At 48.5% G+C, this 23,136-nt stretch overlaps 1 protein-coding gene and 1 long non-coding RNA gene across 3 annotated transcripts; both read right to left on the minus strand.

The window, feature by feature from the left end:
* Positions 1-3,868: 3,868 nt before the first annotated feature.
* On the minus strand, positions 3,869-6,396 carry LOC146423350 (uncharacterized). 2 transcript variants are annotated; one of them, XR_014847575.1, is made up of 4 exons: positions 6,209-6,396; positions 5,338-5,458; positions 4,505-4,668; positions 3,869-4,364 (listed from the first exon to the last, which is right to left on the minus strand). It is a non-coding gene; the product is annotated as an uncharacterized LOC146423350 (long non-coding RNA). The 2 variants fall into 2 exon arrangements; XR_014847574.1 differs by having other exon boundaries at positions 4,505-4,848.
* A 2,759-nt stretch (positions 6,397-9,155) lies between these two features.
* Positions 9,156-21,621, minus strand: LOC146423351 (Ig heavy chain Mem5-like). The gene is made up of 7 exons (XM_085044854.1): positions 21,422-21,621; positions 20,896-21,211; positions 13,997-14,052; positions 10,986-11,261; positions 10,285-10,392; positions 9,829-9,945; positions 9,156-9,745 (listed from the first exon to the last, which is right to left on the minus strand). The coding sequence occupies exons 1-6, from the start codon at positions 21,477-21,479 to the stop codon at positions 9,830-9,832; spliced, it is 930 nt and encodes a 309-aa protein (XP_084900980.1). The 5' UTR covers positions 21,480-21,621; the 3' UTR covers positions 9,156-9,745; position 9,829.
* Positions 21,622-23,136: the final 1,515 nt, after the last annotated feature.

The raw sequence follows: 23,136 nt of genomic DNA on the forward strand, positions 1-23,136 counted from the left end.
GCAGCCCTCCGCCAGCCTCCTCCAGCCTCAGCTGTGCCCAGAGCCCTGCGGAGAGAGAGCGCAGGAATCGGGCAGGGTGCGACCACGGACCGAGGAGGTTCCCCCGCCGTTCCGGTGCCCCCAGCCCGGCACAGCCACAGCCGCCGCCCCGCTGCCTCCCGGCAAAGCCCCGAGCCCGGAGCGATGGCCCGTGAGCCCTCCTGGGGCTGAGCTGGGGCTGCTCCGGACACTGCGGCCGGACCCGGGGCAGAGCCTGCACATGTCCCTGTCCCTGTCGCTGTCGCTGTCGCTGTCCCTGTCGCTGTCGCTGTCCCTGTCCCTGTCCCTGTCCCTGTCCCTGTCCCTGTCCCTGTCCCCGTCCCTGTCCCTGTCCCGTCCCTGTCCCTGTCCCTGTCCCTGTCCCTGTCCCTGTCCCTGTCCCTGTCCCTCGTCCCCCGCCCCAGGCTCGCTGCCCTCCCCGCCCGGCTCTCACCTGCCGGCCACAAGGCCAAGGCCAAGGCCAGCAGCCACGGCCCCAGCCCGGCGCACATGGTGACCAGCCCCGGCTCCGCCGCAGCCGCCCAGGAGCCGAGCGGAGCCGCGCTCGGGCCGCTCCCGCCCGGCCCCGCCTCGCCGGGGCAGCGCCGGCGCCTCTGCCCGCCCCGACACAGCCAGCGGGGCTCCGGGGCACGGCAAGGGCAGTGCAGGAAGGGACGAGGGACAGCAGCGTGTGAGGCTTTGTTTTGTCTTGGTGAGCAAAGAGCGTTATAGACAGGAGTCTCTTTAACCTCTTGCTCAACAGTGCTCAGAGATCTTTTCTGTTTCTGCCACTGTCTCTCTTGTGAGTGGCTGGGGATGGGCAAAAAGCTGGGATGGGACACAGCAGCACCACTGGGGCCAGCTGAGCAAAGAATTATTGCATACTAATACGTGGTTCTCAGAAATGATGCTCAGGGAAAGGGCGGAAGGGGACATTTGGAGTGACAGCCTTTGTCTTCCCAAGGAGTCCTTCTGTGGGACAAAAACACCTAGGCTAAACACCTGCCTATTGCTGGAGAGGTAGGGCATGAATTCTTTATTTGGCTTGTCTTGTGGACTCGGCTTTTTTTGGTTTTCATGTGTTTCAGTGAAACCTGTCTCCAAGTTAAAAAGGCTGTCAGAGCTGGCCCTGCTTACCCTGGAGAAACAGGAGCGGGTTGAGGTTTTCATAAAAGTACAGAAACACAAGGACGTGGCCAGGCTCTTCTCAGCGATGCCCATTGTGTCAATGGTCACTGAGGACAATGGTCAATGAGCACAAAGAAAAAATCCCAGGGGGTTCTCACTGAACATCAGAGAGAAACACTTTTATGATGTGAGAGGGTGACCAACCACTGGCCACTGGCACAGGCTGCCCAGGCACGTTCTGGAGTCTCCATGCTTGGAGATATTCACAAACTGTTTGGTCATGACACTGGGGAAGTGGAGCCTTTGGAGAAGCCAGGCTGGAGAGGGTTGATTCTGAAGGAGAGCAGCCCTTGTGAAGGAACCATGGTGGACTCATTGGACTGCAGACTGAGGCAGGGAGCAGGAACAGTAGAGATGAAGTCCAGTGATGAAGTGTTAAGAAATGACCCCATGCCTGATTCCCTGTTGTTCCTTTACTTTTTGGGGAGAACAGATAGAGAATTCAGGAATGCAGCTCGGAGAGTGTGCTTGGGAGCAAACAGGGATAAAGTAGGAGCAAGGCACTTTGTAATTGGCACAGAAGGTCGCTGGGATCATGGGCAGCCTTAGACAAAATGCTTTCAGCAACTCACAGAGGTGATGTCTCCTCTCTCCTCGGCGCTGCTGAGTCCACGCTTGAGTACTGGGGGCACAGCTTGACTCCCCCTACAAGAAGGAATTTTATCTCCGGGAGAGAGGCAGTGAAGGGCCAGGAAGATGATTATGGGACTGGAGGACCTCTTGCATGAGGAAAGGCTGAGAGAGCTGGGACTGTTCACCCTGGAGAAGAGAAAGCCTGGTGTTGGGGAGGGGAGATGTTCTTTCAGCAATGGATAGAAAAAGACTTTTAGAATCACAGAATGGATTAGATTGGAAGTGAAATTTAAAGGTCATCTAGTCCAACCCTCCTGCTATGATCAGGGACACAAGGAGCTCAAGCGGCACCTAATCTGATCTTAAATGTATCCGTGGTTGGAGCAGATACATTTGTTGTTCTTGGGGCAACTTTTTTCATCACTGTATTTATAAGAAATTCGCGATTATTTTTGTACCATACAGCACTTAGTACAAATATCAGAGATTAACATGGTCTTATGTTTACTCCCTACATCTGTCACTAAAAAGTCTTGTGTCAGCTAATGCTTCCTTATTTACTTATATCAGTGACTAATATGTATTTGCCAATATTGTTGTTTTGAGGACAAGGATTGTGTGTCAGAGTGAAGAATGATAAGAGAAGTACATTATGACCAGACAACCTATTTGAGATACTCTCATGGAGAAAAATGCATCAAAAGATCTAGAACCATATTCAAACAAGTCCATGAAAATAATTAGCATATATGCATGTATTCAGGAAGGGTGATGAATATGTATTCATTTCTGGAACAGGACTTTTCTATAAGGTTACTGAGCATGCTTTGAGGAGACATCCCCAGGCATCCAGAGCTGCTAATTCAGTAATGTTGGCTTTCTAACACAGCAAATTGGTTGGAGAGTTTATTTCATAGCTTTTGGTGACAGTGGGCAAAGTGGATTGGAGGAAATTCATTTGGGAAGTGATGAGTAGACGTTCTCCCTCTCCCCTTCACAGCAACCCAAAGGCCACTGCTGGAGGGTTGCAGGGGGTATATGTTACAAATTATCCCCATGGCAATTTCATTTCTATACTAAACCAACCCAGTTCTCCCAGGCTCTGCAGCTGTTCCCTTCCTTGTCTTCATGGCCTTTCATTGCATTTGTTCCCCTCTTTCCATGTCCTTCCCAGGCTTGGGAGCCTAGTGGGTAACTCAGTAGTCCACAGTCTCACCAGTGCTGAGCTGAAGAGGATTCCTCCCCAGTGAGCAAGGAGTCAGGTCAACATGCCAGGAGTCTGCATGGCAAACGAGGCTGGGGAAAACATGGGCTCACTGCTGAATGGGATGGGGACCAGGTGACACAGGATGTGTGTCCTAGTCTCTGCCAGGAAAGGGTTCATTTTGTACAGTAGCCAGGAGGGGGTGTGGCCAGAATCGACTATTGTTCAATGCCATCTCAGGTCACTTGCCAGGCATGGGAGTAAGGGATTCCCTCTCTTCTTCAGGTCAGGAGGAGGGAGGGGGAGAAAGCTCAGCAGGCAAAAGAGTCTTGTTTTGCTTTCTGTGTAAATAATGTCTTCGTTTTATACTTTTTCTTCTTAATGATGTTGCTGGTACTGTTCATTCGTCATCTCGCAACAAATTATTCTTATCTCAGCCTGCGATTTTAACCATTGTGCCTCCAACTCTCAAGCCCATTCCCAGAGCAGAAACTGGAAAGGGAAGGGATAGAAGGACTAAACAAGCTCTGGTTTGGGACAGTCTCCATGGAGGACACTGAATTGGGGTCTACTATTCCTAAAACACAACAAGAAGGGAAAGGGCTGAGATACTGAATGCTTTATTCTCCTCAGGCTTCAGCAGCCAGACCAGCCTTCAGAAAGTCCATTTCCCACAGCCCAGGGGGAGAGACTGGAATAATGAATATGTACCCTTGCACAACCTATGTCACTGAGCCCTTTCCTAGTCCTTAATGAAAGACTTTGTCCAGAAGGTTCTCAGGGAAGTCAGTGCTGAAAGCACAAGTGAATGAAGAATACAAAACATCCACTCTTTTCTCACCCACACAGACCCTTTGCCTCACTTGCAGAAGGCTGTAAGTGTAGCGAAGCACAATTGCCACTTCCCAAAGCCTTGCTGACTTTCCATGAGGAAGGAGGGCTGTGAGGTGCTCCAGGGGCCAAAGCAGAGATTCCCCTGATGTCCATGGTGAAGACAATGGTGATGCAGGTTGTCCCTCTGCAGACCATGGCAATGGATACCAGATCAGATATTGATCCTGCAGACAGTGTAGAACCCCACACAGCAGTGAGGGGATATGGCCTGAAAACATCTGTGACTCCATGGAGAGCACACATTGGAGCAGGCTCCTGATGGGAGCTGTGGTCCCATGGAGTGAGTAGCCCAGGCCAGAGGAGGTTTTCTGACAGAACCTGTGTCCCACAGAGGAGCCACAGTGCTGCAGTGTGTTCCTGAAGGGATGCACCCTGTGGAAAAGACCTACTGGGTGGGAGGAGTTTGTGAAGAACTGCAGCCAGAGGGAAGAACGTGCCCTGATGAAGGTCCTGGAGAAATGTTTTCATCCATGGGTTGGATGGCACACTGAAGCAGGGAAAGAGAGTGAGAAGGAAAAAATGGCAGGGAAAACAGGAACTGATTGCAAGCTACATTCCCCAGAACTGATTGCAGGGATCAGGTGGAGGAGTTGTTTCATGATTTGTTCTCATTTCTCATTAACTTACTCTGATTTGATTGGCAATGACTTCATTTTCCCAAGTCCATATGTTTGCCCATGGTGGCACTGCTGGGACATCTCCCTGTCCTTATCTCAAACCATAGGCCTTCATTGCATGTTTTTGCCTTGTCCAGCAGAGGAGGAGAACTGAGACAGCAGCTTGTTGAGACCCTGGAACACAACCAAAGTCAACTCATCACACCTTGTCAACTCCTTCTTCCTGATCAGGTCCTCTGTGGCAGCTGCACAGAGCAATGGCATCCCTGCTGATCTGTCTTTCCTAAACAGCCTGGCTCCATCCACCACAGCACCATGGAAGCTACAGCAACACATCTCCATCATCCCATGGCTCTGCAGCCAAGGCACAGAGGAAATATGGGGATATGCTGAACAGGAGCCCAGGCAACGAGTACTGAACATTCACTTGCCCTAACAGCCTGTGAAGTTCCCAGAAGAGATCCTCCTACACCACAAGTGGTAGCAGCCGTTCTACTATGTTTCCCTCAACTGGCTTCTAGTGCCCCCAAGCCAGAGGGATGTTTCCTGCACCTGCCAGTGCCTGACTAGAGCCCTGGGGTGCAGCTGCTAGAAAGAAATGCTGAGTGATCTGTCTTCCCCATCTGTTGGTTTTGGGCCCACTGTGCTGCAGAGCTGTTCCAGTGTGATTCTGCTCCACAGTAATACATTGCTGCATCCCCTTGCTTTGCTGCCACAATCTGCAGTGTGAATTGGTTCTTGGAGCTCTCCAAGGAACCCTGAAAGAGGCCTTCGAAACCTGCTCCATAGATATCACCCTCCCTGTAAATAAATTCCAGAGAGCCCACTGGGCCCTGACGGTACCAGTACATGAAGTAGTTGCTCATATCAGCTCCCCTCATGCTGCACTGGAAGGTGACTCGTTCTCCCTCTCGCACGGTCACTTCCCTGGGGTGTTGCTCCAAGGTCATCTGGCCAGTGATTGCTGCAGAGAACAAGAACAAACCATGATCACTCCAAGAGTCAGCAAAGGTCAGGGCAATGCCGGTGGGACATTGGAATGGCACTAAAAGAGTGGGGGGACAAAATCATTCTCTTTGAACCCAGCTGACACAGATGGGCAGAGCTGGTAGCAGCTATCAAGGCTCACAAGGAAGGAGACACCACAATTCCCTCCCTATTTTTCTCTATCAGACAGGAAGCTTTTTCTGATTTTCCCCAAAGAAGCAAGAAGGATTTGCACCATGGGGTGAAAAATCCCTTTGCTTTGCCCAGACAGGATGGTGAGGAAGCCACTCTCCTGTCCCTGAAACTGCTCTACATGAGCACAGGAAAGACAAAAGCTGTGACGGGCAGCTGAGGCTTGGGCCCTGTGCTGCCATCCTCCAGCTGGTCTTTGCCAGAGGGGCCGCAGTGCCCAGCAGCAGAGTGTGCAGTGCCAGGGCAGAGCGCTGTGCCCCAAGGTCTGAGTGCAGCAGGGAGGTGCCCTGCGAGTGCCCAGGCTGCAGAGGAGGCAGCGTGGATGGATGGATGGATGGATGGATGGATGGATGGAGGTGCCGAGCTGCCAGCTAGAAGAGGAGCAGGGCTGTTCTCCCCGGGCTCCACAGGCATGGCTGGGCAGCTGGAGCCAGGAACAGGTCTGGCTGCAAGCGCTCAGCACAGCTGCCCAGAGCCGAGCAGAGCACAGGGCCACGCTCAGCTCCTGGGGGCATCAGCCCTTCCCTTCACTTACCTACGATGGGCAAGAAGCCCACAGTGCACAGGGCACTCCACATGGCCGGGCCTGCTCTGGCTCACCTCTCTGCACCTTCTGTCTGCCTGCACAACAGCTCTGCCCACACCTTCCCTGCCTGCGCCTCTGTCACTGCACTCAGGCCCAGTCCCTCCTAGGCCCTCCCTCTGTCTGTGACAACAGAGAGGGGAGAGCTGTTTTGCCAGGAGGAGCACAACTTGAAGCTCTTGCTGCCCTCTTGAGTCTCTCACCATGTGTGGTCCCCATCTTTCTTTTAATCCCTCTCTATATAAGTGAGGCCTCTTCCATAATCACACTTTCTGTGATCCTGTGGAAGACCCCTCAGGCTTGGTGTGGAGTGAGTCAGTGGGAACACTAAACAGGGAAATACCATTGCTAAACCACAACAGCGTTATTTGGCATTCAGTGTGGAGCATAAAGAGTTGAGACAACAAGAGATCTGCCCTGGGCAGGTTGGAAACAAATCTGACCTAAGCATTAGTTGTATTAGGTGTGCAGCCTCTGCTGACAGCATTTCTTGGCCTGTTCCTGTGGCTGTGGTACCTAACCCTGTGTATGTTCCATCTGTGCTCCTCGTGTTGAGATTTGGAGGGGCTGTGGGCATTGACAAGGGGATTGGGAAGAGGACAGAAACTCTCAGCCTCTGGAGGTGACTCCCTCTCCACGTGTGAGAGGAAGGTATTGTCCCAAGGATGATCTAGCAGTGTGTGCAAGCAGGTGGAACCCCATGGCCTGAGACTCTATTTGTCATCAAAATAAAACTGTATGTGCAAAATGCCTGTTCAGAGATCCCCACCAAATGAAGGCTGGGTGGTCTCTAGTCTGTCCCCATGCAGGTTATGTTTATTTAGAGGAAAACTCTAAATAAACGCCAGGTCAGGTTGTTGTGCTGTGCCCAGGAGGAGCCAAGGGCCTGAGGGTGAGGAATTTTGGCCCTAGAACACTGTGGGGCACCACATGGGAAAAACCCCGAGGTTTTCTGCACGTCCAAGGCTGAGGCTTTGATATGTGGGAGTTCAGGGGCTGAGCTGCAAAGGGGTCAGGAAATGCAGAGATGTTGGTACTGTCCTGAACTTCTCCTTCTGTCCCATTCCTACTGGCTCTGGGAAAGCCAATCCCCTGAAGGAATGAGACTGGGAGTCCTGCCTGGTGCTGCCTGGGCCTTTCTGGCTGTGCAGCTTCCCCATCCTTTGTGTGTTGGGCACTGAAACCTTTCAGATTTGCTTGGGTCATTGGGTCTTGCTTGGGTCACTCAGATATTGACCCTTGCTTGGGTCATTGCCATACATTTCTGCAGAAGCAAGAAAGGTGTAGAGTGGAAGCATAAACACTCCTCTCCCCAGATATAAATAAAAACATGAGAGAAAATGCAAAATATTCTTCCTGGTATACAGGGTTTGTTGTTTTTCATAATGCTTTGCCCTGTAACCTCTTGGAAAGAGCTTTATTCTGTCAGGATGCTTTGAATGTTCTCTGCCACAGGAGAGAGCTCTCACCGTGTGGAGTTGCTCAGCAGGAGAGATGGTAGATACCTCATTCTGTGTGTGAGACTCAGCAAGGGAGAGTAAAATTAAATATCATGTGCTGGAGGTGAAAATGTTCCTAAAATGACTTAAAAAGATTTTTGGAAGTTCACATTGTGGGTGGTGTTGTCACTGAAATGGTGGGAAAAATAGAAAGTCTCCAACAACATTTTTAGTGTCAGAGAATCAAGGCATTACTTTATTCTGCTCAGCATGTTGTACTGACCAGGATATTCAACAGAAATCCTTAAATCTACACATCGCCCGCATTGTGAAAAGAAAATCCATCCAATCCACAAGGTTTTTACTAGATTTTTCACACAGTTCTACAGTCAGAACCCAGAGAAATTCATTGCTTCAATGTTCATTGGTCCCAAGTTACACAGTCCTGTTGGTTCATTTTCCCCCACCCTCCTTTCCACTCTCATTTATGACAACAATTTCTAGTATTTGGTTTCCTCTTGGTTATTGATCCCTTTGCCACTGATGTTATTTAGATTCTCATTCTTGGTTCTCTTATCTCTCTTTTCCCAGGGCAGGTGTCTGTGACTATGCCCGGGGTGATGTTTGGAGCTGATGTTTGTTAATGGTCATTGATGGTCATTATCTCTTGTGTATCCTCTGTGCTACCCCCTGTTTGAGTCTGTTGAGATGTTAAGCTCATCAGGCCTCGAGTCCCCTGAAAGGAAATTTCAATTCCCTTCCCTCGGGGCAAAGGTGAACAAAACCCCTGACTAAAGTTACAGAAAGAATTCTAAACTTGGTATCATTTCCAACAGGGTGAGGGTCTTCTCTTCTCTGACCCAAGGCCTGAGGGTCTGACCTGACCAAGCTGAATGCAGCAGAGCTTGCTATGTCCTCTGCAGAGGCTCTCTTGAAGGCAGCAGGGACTCAGGCAGGGTGAGAAAAGCCTCATTTCCCCTTCAGGATGTGGTTAAATTGTTTTTTCCAAAGCAGGGATGGGTTGGTGTAACTGAGTCAGAAATGGTGACCACAGCATCCTGCCTGCTGCTGGTGAGAGAAGATCAGCTGGGGAAGGTGTGTGCTGGGCTCTCTGAGGTAAGAACCAAGTTGCTATGGGAGCTATCATTGCATCAAACCACCCGACATTATTTTCTGGTGGCCTCTTCCTCATCTTATTGAGTGCAAACCAGCAGCAGGGTTTCTTCCCTGCTGATCTGAGCATTTTCCTCCCTCCTGCCTTAGCAAGGTCTGCCCTCACTGAAGCTCTTGAATGTGCCAGAGAGACAATTCCCTGCATAAAAGTGTGGAAAAGACAAATTCAGCCAACAGCAAATCTGTGTTATCAAAGCTGTGTTTGTAATTCTAGTTGCCTTTAGGATAGTTGGATATCAGAAATCTGCATCCCAATTTCAGAAGAAAAAGCACAGGAAACCCAAGAATTGTGGCCTAGTCAAAATTTATTTTCATCGCTACTACAGGAACATAAATGCACCTGTGATACATTTGGCAGAAGAAATATGGCATTAATAAAGAAATGAACTTTATCTGGTTGAATTGAATCCCTTCAGATCCTACACAGGTGTTCTCATCTACAATACACACTTCTTGTTATTAAAACTCTCCAAATCCAAAAGATACAAGCAGAGACACAACATGCCTGTGAAAGGTGCTTTTAAAAGCCCATAAATCTATAATGAGCATTGGAATTTCAAAGCTCTTGAAGCAGGCTTGACATTTCTATGCAAATGCAGAAGAGTGAGGAGATCTATTTAGCAGGAGGATGAGGATAAACTCACTCTGCTCCATTCACAAAGGGAAGGAAATAGCAAAAGCACTTAAAACTCTTCCCTGTAAATCAGCTGGCCAGGCAGGAGTGAACAGCATTCAGTGTCTTCAGGGGAAGGTGCTGCTCTGTGTCCTGGGTGGTCACTGTCAGCAGCTCTGTCACTGCTTGTTCAATCCCCTTGTGCTGCTGGTTCACATTCTTTCCTGCTCTTCTGCGGGTTCCTCTTGCCTTCATTCCCCATGTCTGCAAGAGCAAAGGGGAATTTCAACAACGTTTAATGGATTTGGGCCTATGAACCACTGTTTGATAGCTGAGAGCTCCCTTACCTCAGAAAAGAAACAGCTTGATACTCATGAGTGTATTGACAGTGATGACCTTTGCCAGCAGGACTCTCAAACCCAGCACAGCCATAGACAGCATGTTCACTCTCTCCCCTTCAGCATCTGCTCAGGGACCAGAAAAGATGAGAGAGATCACAGTCTAGGTTTTGATGATGTGATCTTGGCAGAAAGTGGAAAAAACCACTGGGGATAGTTTGAGGGAAAGGAAGAGCAGCAGGGAACAGACAATAGAGAAGATGGCAACAGCAGGGCAGCCCAGGGTCTGTCTGCATTGCTTTTTGCTTTCTGGGGCTTGTGTGTTACTGCAGGAGCAACCCTGGGACAGCAGCTTGTGCCTGCTGGATTTGTTGTGTTCTGATTCCTCTCCCCTGGAGAAAAGACATTTCCATGCCTTTATCCCCAAACAGCAATAGAACTTCACAGCCTGTTTGGGTAACTCACCTTGTGCAGAGAGGTCTGTGCTGTTGCACACCCTGTTCCTGGGCCCTGTCACTGGCTCTTCAGTTACTGGTAATGGGTAACTGGTAACTGTAATTGGTTCTTCCTCTGCTGTAGCATGATAAAGAAAAGGCATTTTAAACTCTATGCACATTTTATACAGGATTAATAAAATGTTAATGTGACTCTTCCCACAGAACTTGAGGAAAGTACAGACTGGGGCTCAGATGATCAGTCATTAATGCCAACATTCATTTGAGGAGATAATTTCTCCATGCAGTTGCAGGAAACAAAATAATTCTTGTACAGTTTTGGTTTTACTATTTGAATGAATGGCACGATGATAAAACCAATTCCAGTAAATATAAAAATGCATTTGTAAAAAAATCCCTAAGTGCCCCGCGTTTAACTTTAGTCGGCTTTTAGAAAGGCTGTTTCAGGTAGTGCTGCAGGACGTTTGCTGCTACAGGGGGAAATATTTACTCACAAGAAAATTCACAATTTGAACAAATGGATTGTGTCTTTCTCCTTGCCCCCTTAAAAATGTATCTCCAATTAATTCAGCAGTTGAAGCCATTTCAAAGTACCAAATGTCTTTCTCATTTCTGCTGGGTGCCCAGGCCAATGCTGACAAGCAGGAGAACACCAAGCCCCACAGGACACTGTCTCCAGAAAGAAGTGACAGCTGTGCCACCAAACTGTACCTGGCAGTGCTGTTATGGTGCTGTTGTTGGATTTGGCTGTGCAGGTCACCTCTGTGTCTTTTGTCACTCTGACCACTTTAATTGCATTGTACAACCCCTCTGATGTCAAAATGGATGTGCTCTGTTCATATACAACCTCCTTAGAGGGCATCTCCAAGGTGATGTTCTTTGTAAGGAAATTCCTTGCCAAACAAGCTGCTTTCCCAGTGCTGCCACCTTCTTCCAGTTTTTTTGATTTCATCAGAATGACTTGAGGGACAGAACTGTTTGGGATATCTGTAATAGAAGCATGGTTTGGACATACAAGTAATGAAATTACATTTCTTAAACTTATCGCAGCAAGGACACAGTTGGTCTCAAAGGAATGTAGCAGCCAACAAATCATTGCGGTGCCATGGTTTCTTTTTTAAACAAAATATCTTTGCTTCTAGGTTTGGTCATTCAAGGAGAGTCAAGGGTGATCTTACAAACCAATGTCAGGATTTACCTCAGGATGAGAAATTTGAATTCAATTAAAAACATGGAACTGACAGGAATCCTCCAGACCCCTTCCTTGCCAGAACGCTGTCAGACACATCCACAAAGGTTTCTGTGTCTACTGTGACAGGAGCATTCCGATGGGTCTTTTGGTAAAGAGAGGTGCATAAGGATTTTAATTTTGCATGGTATCTGCCTTTCAGGTGGGTCAAGAGATCCCCCAGGTTTAACATTTTGTTCAACATGTTTGATCAGGGGGCTCTGATTTTACACCCTTTCCCCATCCACTCTATGGCTCTGCTGAGGAACTGAGGTGAAAATCTGATTGTGCTCTGCCACAAATTCATGGGTCAGCTCTGCTGATCAAACAGGCAGAACTACACACCTACAGCAACCAGACACACAACAGAAATCAAACACTGACAGGATAAAAAGTGGAAATTCAACTAGCCCCTTGGAAAAGGGCAGTGTAGGGAGGATATGTACTTGGCTCCACAGTCTGTTGAGTTCCTTTCCCAAAGACAAGAGCAGCAGTAACACACAGTTAAAACATGCAAATCAAACAAGGCTTGTTTTGCTATTCCTCCTATACACATTTCCTTCCCAGGTGTTGTACCATGGTTTGCCAGAGCTTGTCAGTCTTGTGCATTCTGTGTTCTCTGGGAAGACCTTGAAAGGCTTCTCAGGTTGGTCTCCTCACCAGGCTTTCCAAACAGCCAGAATACAAACAAGCTGCTTCTCTACAATAACTCCCTGGGCAAGATCTTCAGCAAGAAATAATGTACACAGTGCAATTGTAGTTCATAGTGCAGAAGATTTGTTTTCTCTGACACCAGAAGCCTCACCTGAGTCCCACTAGTTTGCATTACTTGACAATACAGCCACGTATTCCTCCCACTGCTTGCTTCTGGAAAGGATCTGTGTTTTATGTTCTGGCAATTTCTTTAGACAAAAATTTGAACTTCTCATTTGCTTTACTCTTAAAAATACAGGAAGAGTTCTATATTCAAAAAAAGTGATGGGTCTTAGCATTCTTAATGAATGTTTTATCTGGAATAAACCAACCTGAACCAAAGAAACGCATTCTCTCTCCTTAACCCTGTCTGTGTCCTGAAGACAATATGCCTGGAGTATCTCACAGTGACACTAATGGTTGTTATTTTATGTCCTTTTGATTTGGGGCAATTCTCTAAAGATATGCATAATAAAGTATATGTGCTCTAAACATCATAAAATGCTTATTAGTAGTGCTCAAAGGAATTCAAAAGAGGCAATTCAGAAGAGGGAAGTCGTTCATATTCTAGAAATTTTGACTGCAACCTATGAAGTATTTCAGCAAACTCGAAAGGGATTTTGATTTTTAAGGCTCAATGTCTTCTACTGTCAATACCAGAGTCTCTGTGCAGCTCTGAAAATATCTTTAAATAGTAAAAAAAACCAAACCAAACCAAAAAACCCTAAAAAAAAAAAGCCCAAACAAAAAACCCAACCAACCAAAAAAAATAACATTGAGCAGCATGGAAAGAAGAGGTCTTTCCTCAGAATGATATCTTTGCATTCCTTTATCCATTTATTCCCATGCAACATTTCCTAGAGACATGGACAGATATTAGTCAGCACCCAAGGGAGTCCCACGGCCTTCTGGAAGGAGAGCAGGACGTTTTAGGGATCCATGTCCCATCAAATAACATGGGACATTCTTGCAGCACTTTAAAGACATGCAGACCTCTGAAAGCACAGCAACATTTCCTAAGGGATACACCTGGATCTGTAGGATAACACAGACCAACACTGCAAACTCCTCTGCCACCCCAACCTTCACATTCCCTTAGAAAAGCTTGGGGTGAGATCCACCTTTATTGCACATAATGGAATTCCAAATAAAGATAGAAATAAGTAAGGTTTCTTACAATCCCTGCTCCCCACACTGATCTTTTCAGAGCCCACACAACTTGGGAGCCAATTGTCTTTCATTCCAGGAGCTCTTGGATGTGAGACATTTGTGAGAATTTAAGCCCAAGGCAATTTAAGCTCCTTCCTCCTCTGTCTCCAGGGCACTGGAATTACTGACCTGGGGACACTGGGAGTCTAGGGCTGATGGCAAAACTTCTCAAACTGGGCAGTTACAGATCTGTCTCAAAACTCCTCACCACTGTGAGCTCTTCCCTGAGCTCTGCATTCCTGCCCCAAGTGAGTCAGTGGAAGTCCACTGCAGAATGGGACACTTCACAGCAAATTGGGGCAGAGTGCTGTCCAAACTGGGAATAAGTTACAACATGCTAAGCAGTGCCCTGCTGGTGTTTGGGGATCATGGAATAATGGTGCTGTGCAGAGTCAGCCCAGTTGTTCTGGGAAAGCTTCCTGAGCAGATGCAAGCTGAGGATTTGGCTTGAAAGCCTGGCTGGAGAGCGAGGGCACTCAAGGGATCATGGCAGCTAGAAATTCTTACAGTGAACACAAACCATTACATTGTTTTGTTCACCCCCATTCTAATTTCAAATGAAGCTTTAAAAAGAAAAAAAAAATGCACTTACTTGGTACAACTGTGAGAGTCGTCCCTGGTCCAAATACAAGTTTATCTCTCACACTGCTAAGACTCATTCCAAGAAATCACTCTTTCCTCATGTTGTTCAAAAGTGTTATAAAAACAGGAGATGGAAAGCCAGACATTTGTCCTAATTGTCCGTGGGTGAAAGTCCAGGAGAGGATCCAGAGGTACATTTACTTCCAAAACTGGAAAAGCAAAAATTATTAATTGAATAGTTCAATGATTTCAGTTAGCTTGAGTACAGAATTTCCAAGTTCTCCCTTTCTCCCATCTTTTGGACCCCCCATGAGCTTGTTTATGTTTCCAGGATAAAAGGAAATATAAAAAGAATGTTCTATTTGTTTGCTTAATCATTACAGTCACCCATCTCCTTTCTTTCCAAAAATACCTCACCTTTTTTGCCTCTCTGGGTTTTTGTACAGGTCCCCATGCTGCTTATATCATTGTGGTTCTATAGCCCCTGTACACAGTGATATATTTCCTTGTAAAAACTGTCTCTGTTCCACTACACAGAATTTTGGATTATACAGGCAGTCACATGACTTCTTCTGTGGTTTAAGACCCAACGTACTTCATGAAGAAATGCTACATGGCTTTCAAGGAAGGATCCAAAATAATATCAAAAGGGTTGAGTTTTAAATAAGAACTTGGGGATTACATGACACCTCTGAAAAGTCTGATGAAGTTGAGCTGGATAGAAAGCAGGAAAATAATCACTTTTCATGTTACTTCAAAGGCATTCTGAAAATTCTTCTGACTTGCAGGAAGCTGTCTGCTTTTTCCCCTTTGTTTCAGCGCTCAGAAGCAGGAGGAACGTGCCCTCTGGGCTCGTAGAATTGTTGTCTGGTGGTCACTTAGTCCCTTAGAAAGTCTTTCTGCTGTTTTAGGTAAGAGGAGAAAGTAGGGAAAATGATTGTTCTTTGTTATGCAGAGGCACTGAAACCTTGGGAGTGATGATCAAAGGAGGTTGTGTTGGTTTTGTTTAGCCCAGTTTTTGCTGGGGGGGTGGGCCAAAAATGTCTCCTGTGTGATCTGTGGGAAGGTTCTGGAAGTTTTCACCATATCCAGCAGAGCCAATCTCTGATGGCTCTGAGGATGATGGACATGCTGCTGGCCAAGCCTGGGCCAAGTAGAGATGTTGGTTACGCCTCTGTGATAACATATTTAAAAAGAAATCAAAACAATGTGAGCACACGCTTCTTTTTAGCTAGAGGTGGAGGAGGAGGTGAAAATATGTGAGGGGAAAACAACATGGAGACACCCAGGTCAGTGGAGAAGGTGGAAGGCTCTGGTCCCAGCGCCAGAGCCAAGAATCCTCTGCCAGCCATGGTGAGGGCCATGGTGGAGCAGGTTGTCCCCCTGTAGCCCATGGGTCCATGGGGGATGCAGAGATCCACCCACAGCCCCAGGGGAGGTGCCCGAGGTCTGCACCCTGTGGATGAGGGAGCCATGCCACAGCAGTTTTGGGAGGACTGTCTGCCTGCGGGAGGAGATTCACCTTGCAGCAAGCTGGGGCTGCTGCTTGTGAGATTTGGACCCACGCTGGAGGAGTTCACAGGAAGCTGTCTCCCGTGGGAGGGACCCCATGGCAGTGCAGACAATGACTCCTATTCCTGAGCAGCAGCAGAAGATCTCAGGGGTGGACTGACCAAACTCCTTTACCTTGTTCCCCAAAAGGGTCGAGTAGGTTAGAATCACATTCACTGAGCTCAGAATCATAGCAACTAGATATAGGTGGGGTGTATGGCTCAGGGGAACTTACTCCTGAATCCACAAAATGGTGATTTGCGCCGTCAAGTTTGCCGCCATCCGTGTGGCTTTCTGTTTCAGTGTGCTTTTGTTTCAGAGGCGCCAATACCATGCTCCATGTAGAGAGATGACTACGAGCTTTGAATTCACCGTTTCTGGCAATATCAAAGAGTCTCTGTCCCACTATCAGCCAGGTCTACAATTCAAAAACCTCAGCAAATGGGAAGTATTTTACATGTATGGACATCCAGTCCTGCAAAGCATTTAAGTTAGCATCAGAGATGTCTACATTCTTCTGATGCAGAAGCCCTCTTATGGAATCGAGGCTCCACCTTTGCTCTACAGAAATTCTGTTTCCCATTCGTCCCTGCCGCTCACCTCAGTATGGCGGTTTTTATTCCCAGACCGTCCTTTTCTTGTCGTTTAAATCCTTAAGTCTAGCAGGGAGATACTACTGGCACAGTCCATTTCCTCCCACTGGGTTTATAAGTACGTGTTCAGGCACCATTTGTAGCATCGGGAAGGAAGGCATATAATCTCCTTAGGTGGTGTTCAGAAAATCACCTTATGAACAAAGAAACGAACTTTGTTTATACCCTCCAATTGGCGGGATAGGGGCGGATTGGCTGCATAACTGTCAATCACACACCTTCCCATCCAATCACCGTACAGTGTCCACGCATCTCGCTGACCAATCCCTGCCTCTCGCAGGAGGCATTTGGGCAGACATAGCAGCCATGCCCCACCCTGTCCCAGGCTGCTCCAAGGACAGTCCAGCCTGACCCCGGACACTTCTCCTGGACAGGGATGGGGCAGCCATAGCTGCTCTGGGCAATCTGTGCCAGGGCACCATCAGCCTCCCAGCCAAGAATTCCTTCCCAATATCTCATCTAACCCTGCTCTCTGGCAGTGGGAAGCCATTCCCCTATGTCCTGTCACTCCAGGCCCTTTGCCAAAGTCCCTCTCCAGCTCTCTTGGAGCCCCTCAGGTGCTGGAAGGGGCTCTAAGGTCTCCCAGGAGTCTTCTCCTCTCCAGGCTGAACACCCCCAGCTCTCTCAGCCTTTGAATTCTGTCTCTGCAGGCTGGATGCAGAGCTGTGGGATCATGGAGGTGTGGTGGGAGAGCTTCCAGGAGTGTTGTAGTGACTGAAGCCAGGCTTCATGGCAGACAGACTGGGAAGGCAAGGAGTGGGTGTTGCCCTTTCTCTGAGGGAAGAGCTGGAATTTGTGCTTTGGGATGTGCAATGAGCCAGCTGACAGCAGATGGGTCAGGATTAGAGGCCACAGCAGCAGTGGGGACTCTGTGGTGGGTGGCTACTACACATCACCTGATGGGGAAGAAATAGGCAAGGCCTTCTTGGGACAAATGGGACATCCCTTGGCTCCAGTCCTCATGGGGTGCTTGAAGCTTGTCAGGTGTCTGTTGGCAGGACAGCACAGCTGAGCACACCCAATCAAGGACTCTTCTGGAGTGTACTGAGGCAAACTTACTGACACAAGTGGCTGCTGAACTGGACCTTTACTTGCCAGAGAGGAAGAACTGGTGGTGGATGTGAGGTGGTTGGGGCAGCCTTGGCTGCAGTGACCATGCACATTTTGAGCTCAGGATCCAGGGAGAAGAGAGCAATGCAAAAAACAGAACTGGAGCCCTGGGCTTCAGGAGAGCAGAATTTGGGCTGTTCAGGGATCTGCTTGGAGGAATCCCATGGGTTATGGTCCTGGACAGAGGAGGGGTCTAGGGGAGCTGCTCATTTTCAGAGATTAGTTCCATGAACCTCAAGAATGGTTCCTCTTGACAAAGCAGTAAGTCAGGCATTGTGTCAGAAGACCAAAATGATGAACAAAGGGCTCCTGAACAAACTCATAACGGGTAAGCACAAAGCAACCATAAGTGACTCAGTCCCTGTTCTGATGTCTATAGCGGTGAGATTCCTTGTGGGAAGTGCCCTTTCTGATCCCAAGGTCTTGTTCTTCATGCATCTGCTTCTGGGTGTTTTGGGATCTGAAGTTAAAAAGGATCCTTGCTCTTCCCAAAATTCTCTTCTGTGCTCTGAGACAAAGAGAAGAATGTAATGCTGAGCTAAAATGCAAGCATCTAAATACAGAAGGTTCCTACCAAATTGTTCAGCTGGAGCTGGCAATCAAATGTGTAAAATGACCTGTTTGCAAGAGCTAAGATCTGAGGTTGAATGTTGAAGAAATTGGTCTTGGAAAAATAGGAGGGTTTTTCTGCTGTTTGAGTCATTCTGGGAATCAAATTTGTATATGTGCACACACTTGTCTGAGGAAAAACAGATGAGGTAGGGCACCATATTTCCCCCTTCAAGAGAAGGGAGGGAGGCAGTTTTTGTGTGGTGCTTCAGTTGTTTTCAATCACTGTGGTACGTACTCCACACCGTGCTAGACAGTTCTACAAAAACATTTGGGGTATGTTTTTCAGTGCCAGGTGATGTCTCCACTTTCATGTCTTTGAAGTGCTGCCTTTTGTGTTCCTCTTCCTCAGCATTGTTCTACTTCTGAAAATCTAACACTGCTCCAGAGGATATTCTACACAAAAAATAACACCTGGCAATGGATTCCTTGGAGACGCTACAGGTGGTCATGGTAAATTAGATATTGAAGGTGAAACAGTAAGTCACTGTCCATCCGCTATGGGGAGGACAGCTAAAAGCAGTGATTTCAAAAGTGAGCTGGAATATCTGCTTGGGGAGGTCCTTGGGCTGCTGACACCTATGACAAAAGACAAGGTGACAGAAGATATCAAGTGGCATTATCATTGTGTTTGTAGCCTTTCCAAGACAGATGACATTGGCCTGACAGGCAGTGCTGTGTTGAATTAATGAGATTAATGCACTGCAGCAATCCTTCCATAGAGCCAAAGGTGGGAATTGGGACAAAGCCTGGGGACAACTGCCTGACCCTCTGGCATCTGTAGCTCCTATACAGGATACCTCAGGCACTGTGCTCAGGGACACAAGCCCATGGATGCATTTGCATTGGTCTCCTCATGTCTTCTGTGAAAGCCTACACTTCTAAATAAAGAAATGAATGGGCAGTGCTCAGAAGAAGAGCACTGTGTTTATTTACATGGAGCCAAAGCTGGGAGTGCAGAAAAAGAGTTTTTCATCATGTCCTGGGAAAGTCCACTTTGGCAATGCTGTTCCTGTGCAGTGCCATTTGTTCCTCAGATCTAATTAATTGACTATTATTATGTGTTCCTGCAATGTTATTGTGAGACTCCCTAAACATCATGAAGTATCCAAATGCAGTTGAGTTCCACCTTTCCACATTAAAACTTCATCTCCTTCAGTGTTCATTGGGTTTCTTTTTCACAGTTTAACCACAGATGGTAACTCAGCACCACACAGCTGCTTGCTCCTTTGCCCTTTCTTTGATGGGGGAGAGAACTGGAAGGGTAAAAGTGAGAAAATTCATAAGTTTAATAAATAAGTTGACAATTTAAGAAATAAAGCAAACACTGCATGTGCAAGCAAAGCAAAGCAAGGAATTCATTCACTACTTCCAGTTGTTAGGCAAGTGTCCAGCCTACTCCAGAAAAGCAGAGCTCCATCACACAGAGTGCTTACATGGAAATACAAATGTCATCACTCAATATGCCCTCTTTCCTTCCTCTACCCCATCTTTATATGCTGAGCATGATGTCCTGTGACCTGGAATAGCCCTTTGGCCAGCTGGGGTCAGCTGAACCAGCTGTGTTCCCTCCTAAATTTTGTGCACTCTCAGCTACTCACTGGTGGGTGGAATGAGGAGCAGAATAGGCCTTGACTCCATGTAAGCTCTGCTGAGCAATAACTCAAACATCCCTGAATTACCAACACTCTTTCCAGCACAAATTCAAAACATAGCTCCATTCTCACTATTATGAAGAAAATTAACTCTACTCAAACCAAAACCATCACATTCTTTAAAAAAAACCAAACCCACTCTCTTTCCCTGGTTCTTTCTGCCTGTGGGAGACACTGAGAAAGGAATGAAGGAGTTAACAACACGTTCATGGTTTGCGGTGTGCTTGTGGGAGACTGCTGCTGTTGTTGCTGCTGTACCTCTGTGTCTGTTTCTGCAAAAGACAGCCCAGACTAACTTGAGAAGTCTGGGAAGAGCTTTGTCTTGCAGCAACCACAACCCCCTCTGTCTAGTTCTTTCCTGGCCCTGCCTGCATTTCAAGCATGGTGCCCTTTTCAAGTTCTCTCATGCTGCAGAAATAGGTGGCTGTGTCTGCAGCTGCTGGAGACAGCAGTCGCAGCCACACCTGGTTCCTGGAGGGGTCTGCAGAGCTGGTGACTTGGGTCTGGAAGGCTGAAGCGATGTGCTGGAGTCCTGTGAAAGGATACTGCATCGCTATGTGCTGCAGCTCTTTGCCAGGAGTCTGCCGGATCCAGTCCCACGCATAGCTGCTATCGGTGATGGCTACACCAGAGATGTGGCAGGTGAGTGAGACAGACTCCGAGATCTTCCCTACCGAGGGGCCTGAGGCCTCTGTCTTCACCTGAGACAGGCCACCTGCAGCGCCAGGAGACAAGGATAAAAAACAGCAATGGCTTAAGCAATCACTTAATCTACTCCGCCATGTCCCTGTGTTTCTGCTTGTGATGTCCAGGATCCAGCAGCTGCAAACTCACCTGCTCAAAAACCCTTGCTCCCTTTAGAATCTCACATCTGGGAGAGACATACACAGCCTTCCCCATTCTCCCACTCAGCTCCCAAATGACCATCTAGAATTCCGTTTCCTCTGCTCACCCCTCAGGCAAAACCTGTGGGCTGGACTGAGTGAACATGAACTGAGTCCAAAACCATAGCAGTGCTATTCGCACACCTCACCATTTGGACTGGGGACCTGTAATACTGCAAACCAAGGGAAACAGGAAAATTGCTTCAAAGGTGAAGCAGTTAGGGCGAGTGAGAAGTGAATTAGTATGACAAGCACAAAGGTTAGAGCTCATTTGGGGAGAGCAAAAGGTAGCATGTCCCTGTTAGAAACATTTGAAAACTATGCTGTGTCTACACAACTCTTTAGGAGCAACCCTGAACATCAGGGTGACACGGGCCCCTTCCAGATCTGAGGTGGAGAGCTGGGATGCTGACGGGTGGTTTGTGTTGAACCTCAGCAGGATTTTGCCCCTGTGTGCGAACAGCACAGAAGTAGCGGGCACAATCCCCAACATGCAGGAGGTGCAGGCTGAGAGATGCCACAGAACGGGAATTGTCCCTGGAGGCTGTGGCTCGACCTTCCACTGCTGGCCCAAATTCAATCTTAGATGAGTAATGGCTTATCCAGGACACCCATTCGAATCTGCCTCGGGGTGCCTGACGGTACCAGCGAACATAATGATTCTCGAAGGTGAAGCCGGAGCCGTGGCAGGAGAGGGTCACGGATTCCCCAGGTGCTCGCAGCCCTCCGCCAGCCTCCTCCAATCTCAGCTGTGCCCAGAGCCCTGCGGAGGGAGAGCGCAGGAATCGGGAAGGGTGCGACCACGGACCGAGGACGTTGTCCCGGTGTCCAGGTGTCCCGGTGTCCAGGTGTCCCGGTGCCCCCGGCCCGGCACAGCGACAAAACCTGACCTCCTTCTCCCTCCTAACATCTGCATCTGCCCTTTGCCTCCTCCCCCACCCCGTGCTCGCTGCCCTCCCTGCCCGACTCTCACCTGCCGGCCACAAGGCCAAGGCCAAGGCCAGCAGCCACGGCCCCAGCCCGGCGCACATGGTGACCAGCCCCGGCTCCGCCGCAGCCGCCCAGGAGCCGAGCGGAGCCGCGCTCGGGCCGCTCCCGCCCGGCCCCGCCTCGCCGGGGCAGCGCCGGCGCCTCTGCCCGCCCCGACACAGCCAGCGGGGCTCCGGGGCACGGCAAGGGCAGTGCAGGAAGGGACGATGGACAGCAGCGTGTTAGGCTTTGTTTTGTCTTGGTGAGCAAAGAGCCTTATAGACAGGAGTCTCTTTAACCTCTTGCTCAACAGTGCTCAGAGATCTTTTCTGTTTCTGCCACTGTCTCGGCTGTGAGTGGCTGGGGATGGGCAAAAAGCTGGGCTGGGACACAGCAGCACCACTGGGGCCAGCTGAGCAAAGGATTATTGCATGCTAATATGTGGTTCTCAGAAATAAAGCTTAGGGAAAGGGCGGAAGGGGACCTTTGGAGTGACAGCCTTTGTCTTCCCAAGGAGTCCTTCTGTGGGAAAAAAACACCTAGGCTAAACACCTAGGCTAAACACCTGCCTATTGCTGGAAAGGTAGGGCATGAATTCTTTATTTGGCTTGTCTTGTGGACTTGGCTTTTTTTGGTTTTCATGTGTTTTAGTGAAACATGTCTCCAAGTTAAAAACATTTTCAGAGCTGGCCCTGTTACCCTGGAGAAACAGGAGCTGGTTGATGTTTTCATAAAAGTACAGAAACACGAGGACGTGGCTCAGAGATGTCCATTGACAGGGCAATGGTCAATGAGCACAAAGAAAAAATCCCAGGGGGTTCTCACTGAACATCAGAGAAAAACACTTTTACACAGTGAGAGGGTGTCCAACCTCTGGCCACTGGCACAGGCTGCCCAGGCACATTCTGGAGTCTCCATGCTTGGAGATATTCACAGACTGTTTGGTCATGACACTGGGGAAGTGGAACCTTTGGAGAAGTCAGGCTGGAGAGGGTTGATTCTGAAGGAGAGCAGCCCTTGTAAAGGAACCATGGTGGACTCATTTGTGAAGGACTGTATACTGCAGGAGGGAACATGAAGGAGTGGAGATGAAGACCAGGGATTAATTGTGAAGAGATGACCGCACACCTGATTCCCTGTTGTTCCTTTGCTTTTTGGGGAGGGCAGTTAGAGAATTCTGGAACGCAGTTCTGAAGCTGAACCTGGGAGCAAACAGGGATAAAGTGGGAGCAAGGCACTTTGTAATTGCTCACAGTTCTACTCTTAATCTAATTGCCAATCAACCAGAATCCCTGCAGTGTGCAGTAAATGGCAGCAACACCTGTGGTGCCCAGTGATGGCACCTGACTTCTTGGGAACAGCCCTGAGACCCACTGGCTCCTGGTCCCTGGCACCTCTCACATTCCTAACATCTAAGGCAGCCTCTGCCAGGCTTCGGAAGGTTTGTGTTAAAGCTCAGCATGATTTCCTGTCCCCGTGTGCAATGGAACAGAAATAGTGGGCAGAGTCCTGAGGTTGCAGGTCCCAAAGAGACAGATCAGCCTTGGACAGGGAATTGTCCCGGGAAATCTTGGCCCGACCTTTCACTGCTGCCCCGTAGTCCACTGTACTGCCCGTGGGGGAGCTGATAAAGGATAACCACTCCAGCCAGCCTCCGGGTGTCTGACGGTGCCACCGAATCGGGTAATCGCTAAAGGTGAATCCGGATCCGCGGCAGGA

Source organism: Lichenostomus cassidix, unplaced genomic scaffold (assembly GCF_008360975.1).
Source record: "Lichenostomus cassidix isolate B80296 unplaced genomic scaffold, HeHo_3.0 HiC_scaffold_658, whole genome shotgun sequence".
In the NCBI taxonomy this organism is placed as follows: domain Eukaryota; kingdom Metazoa; phylum Chordata; class Aves; order Passeriformes; family Meliphagidae; genus Lichenostomus; species Lichenostomus cassidix.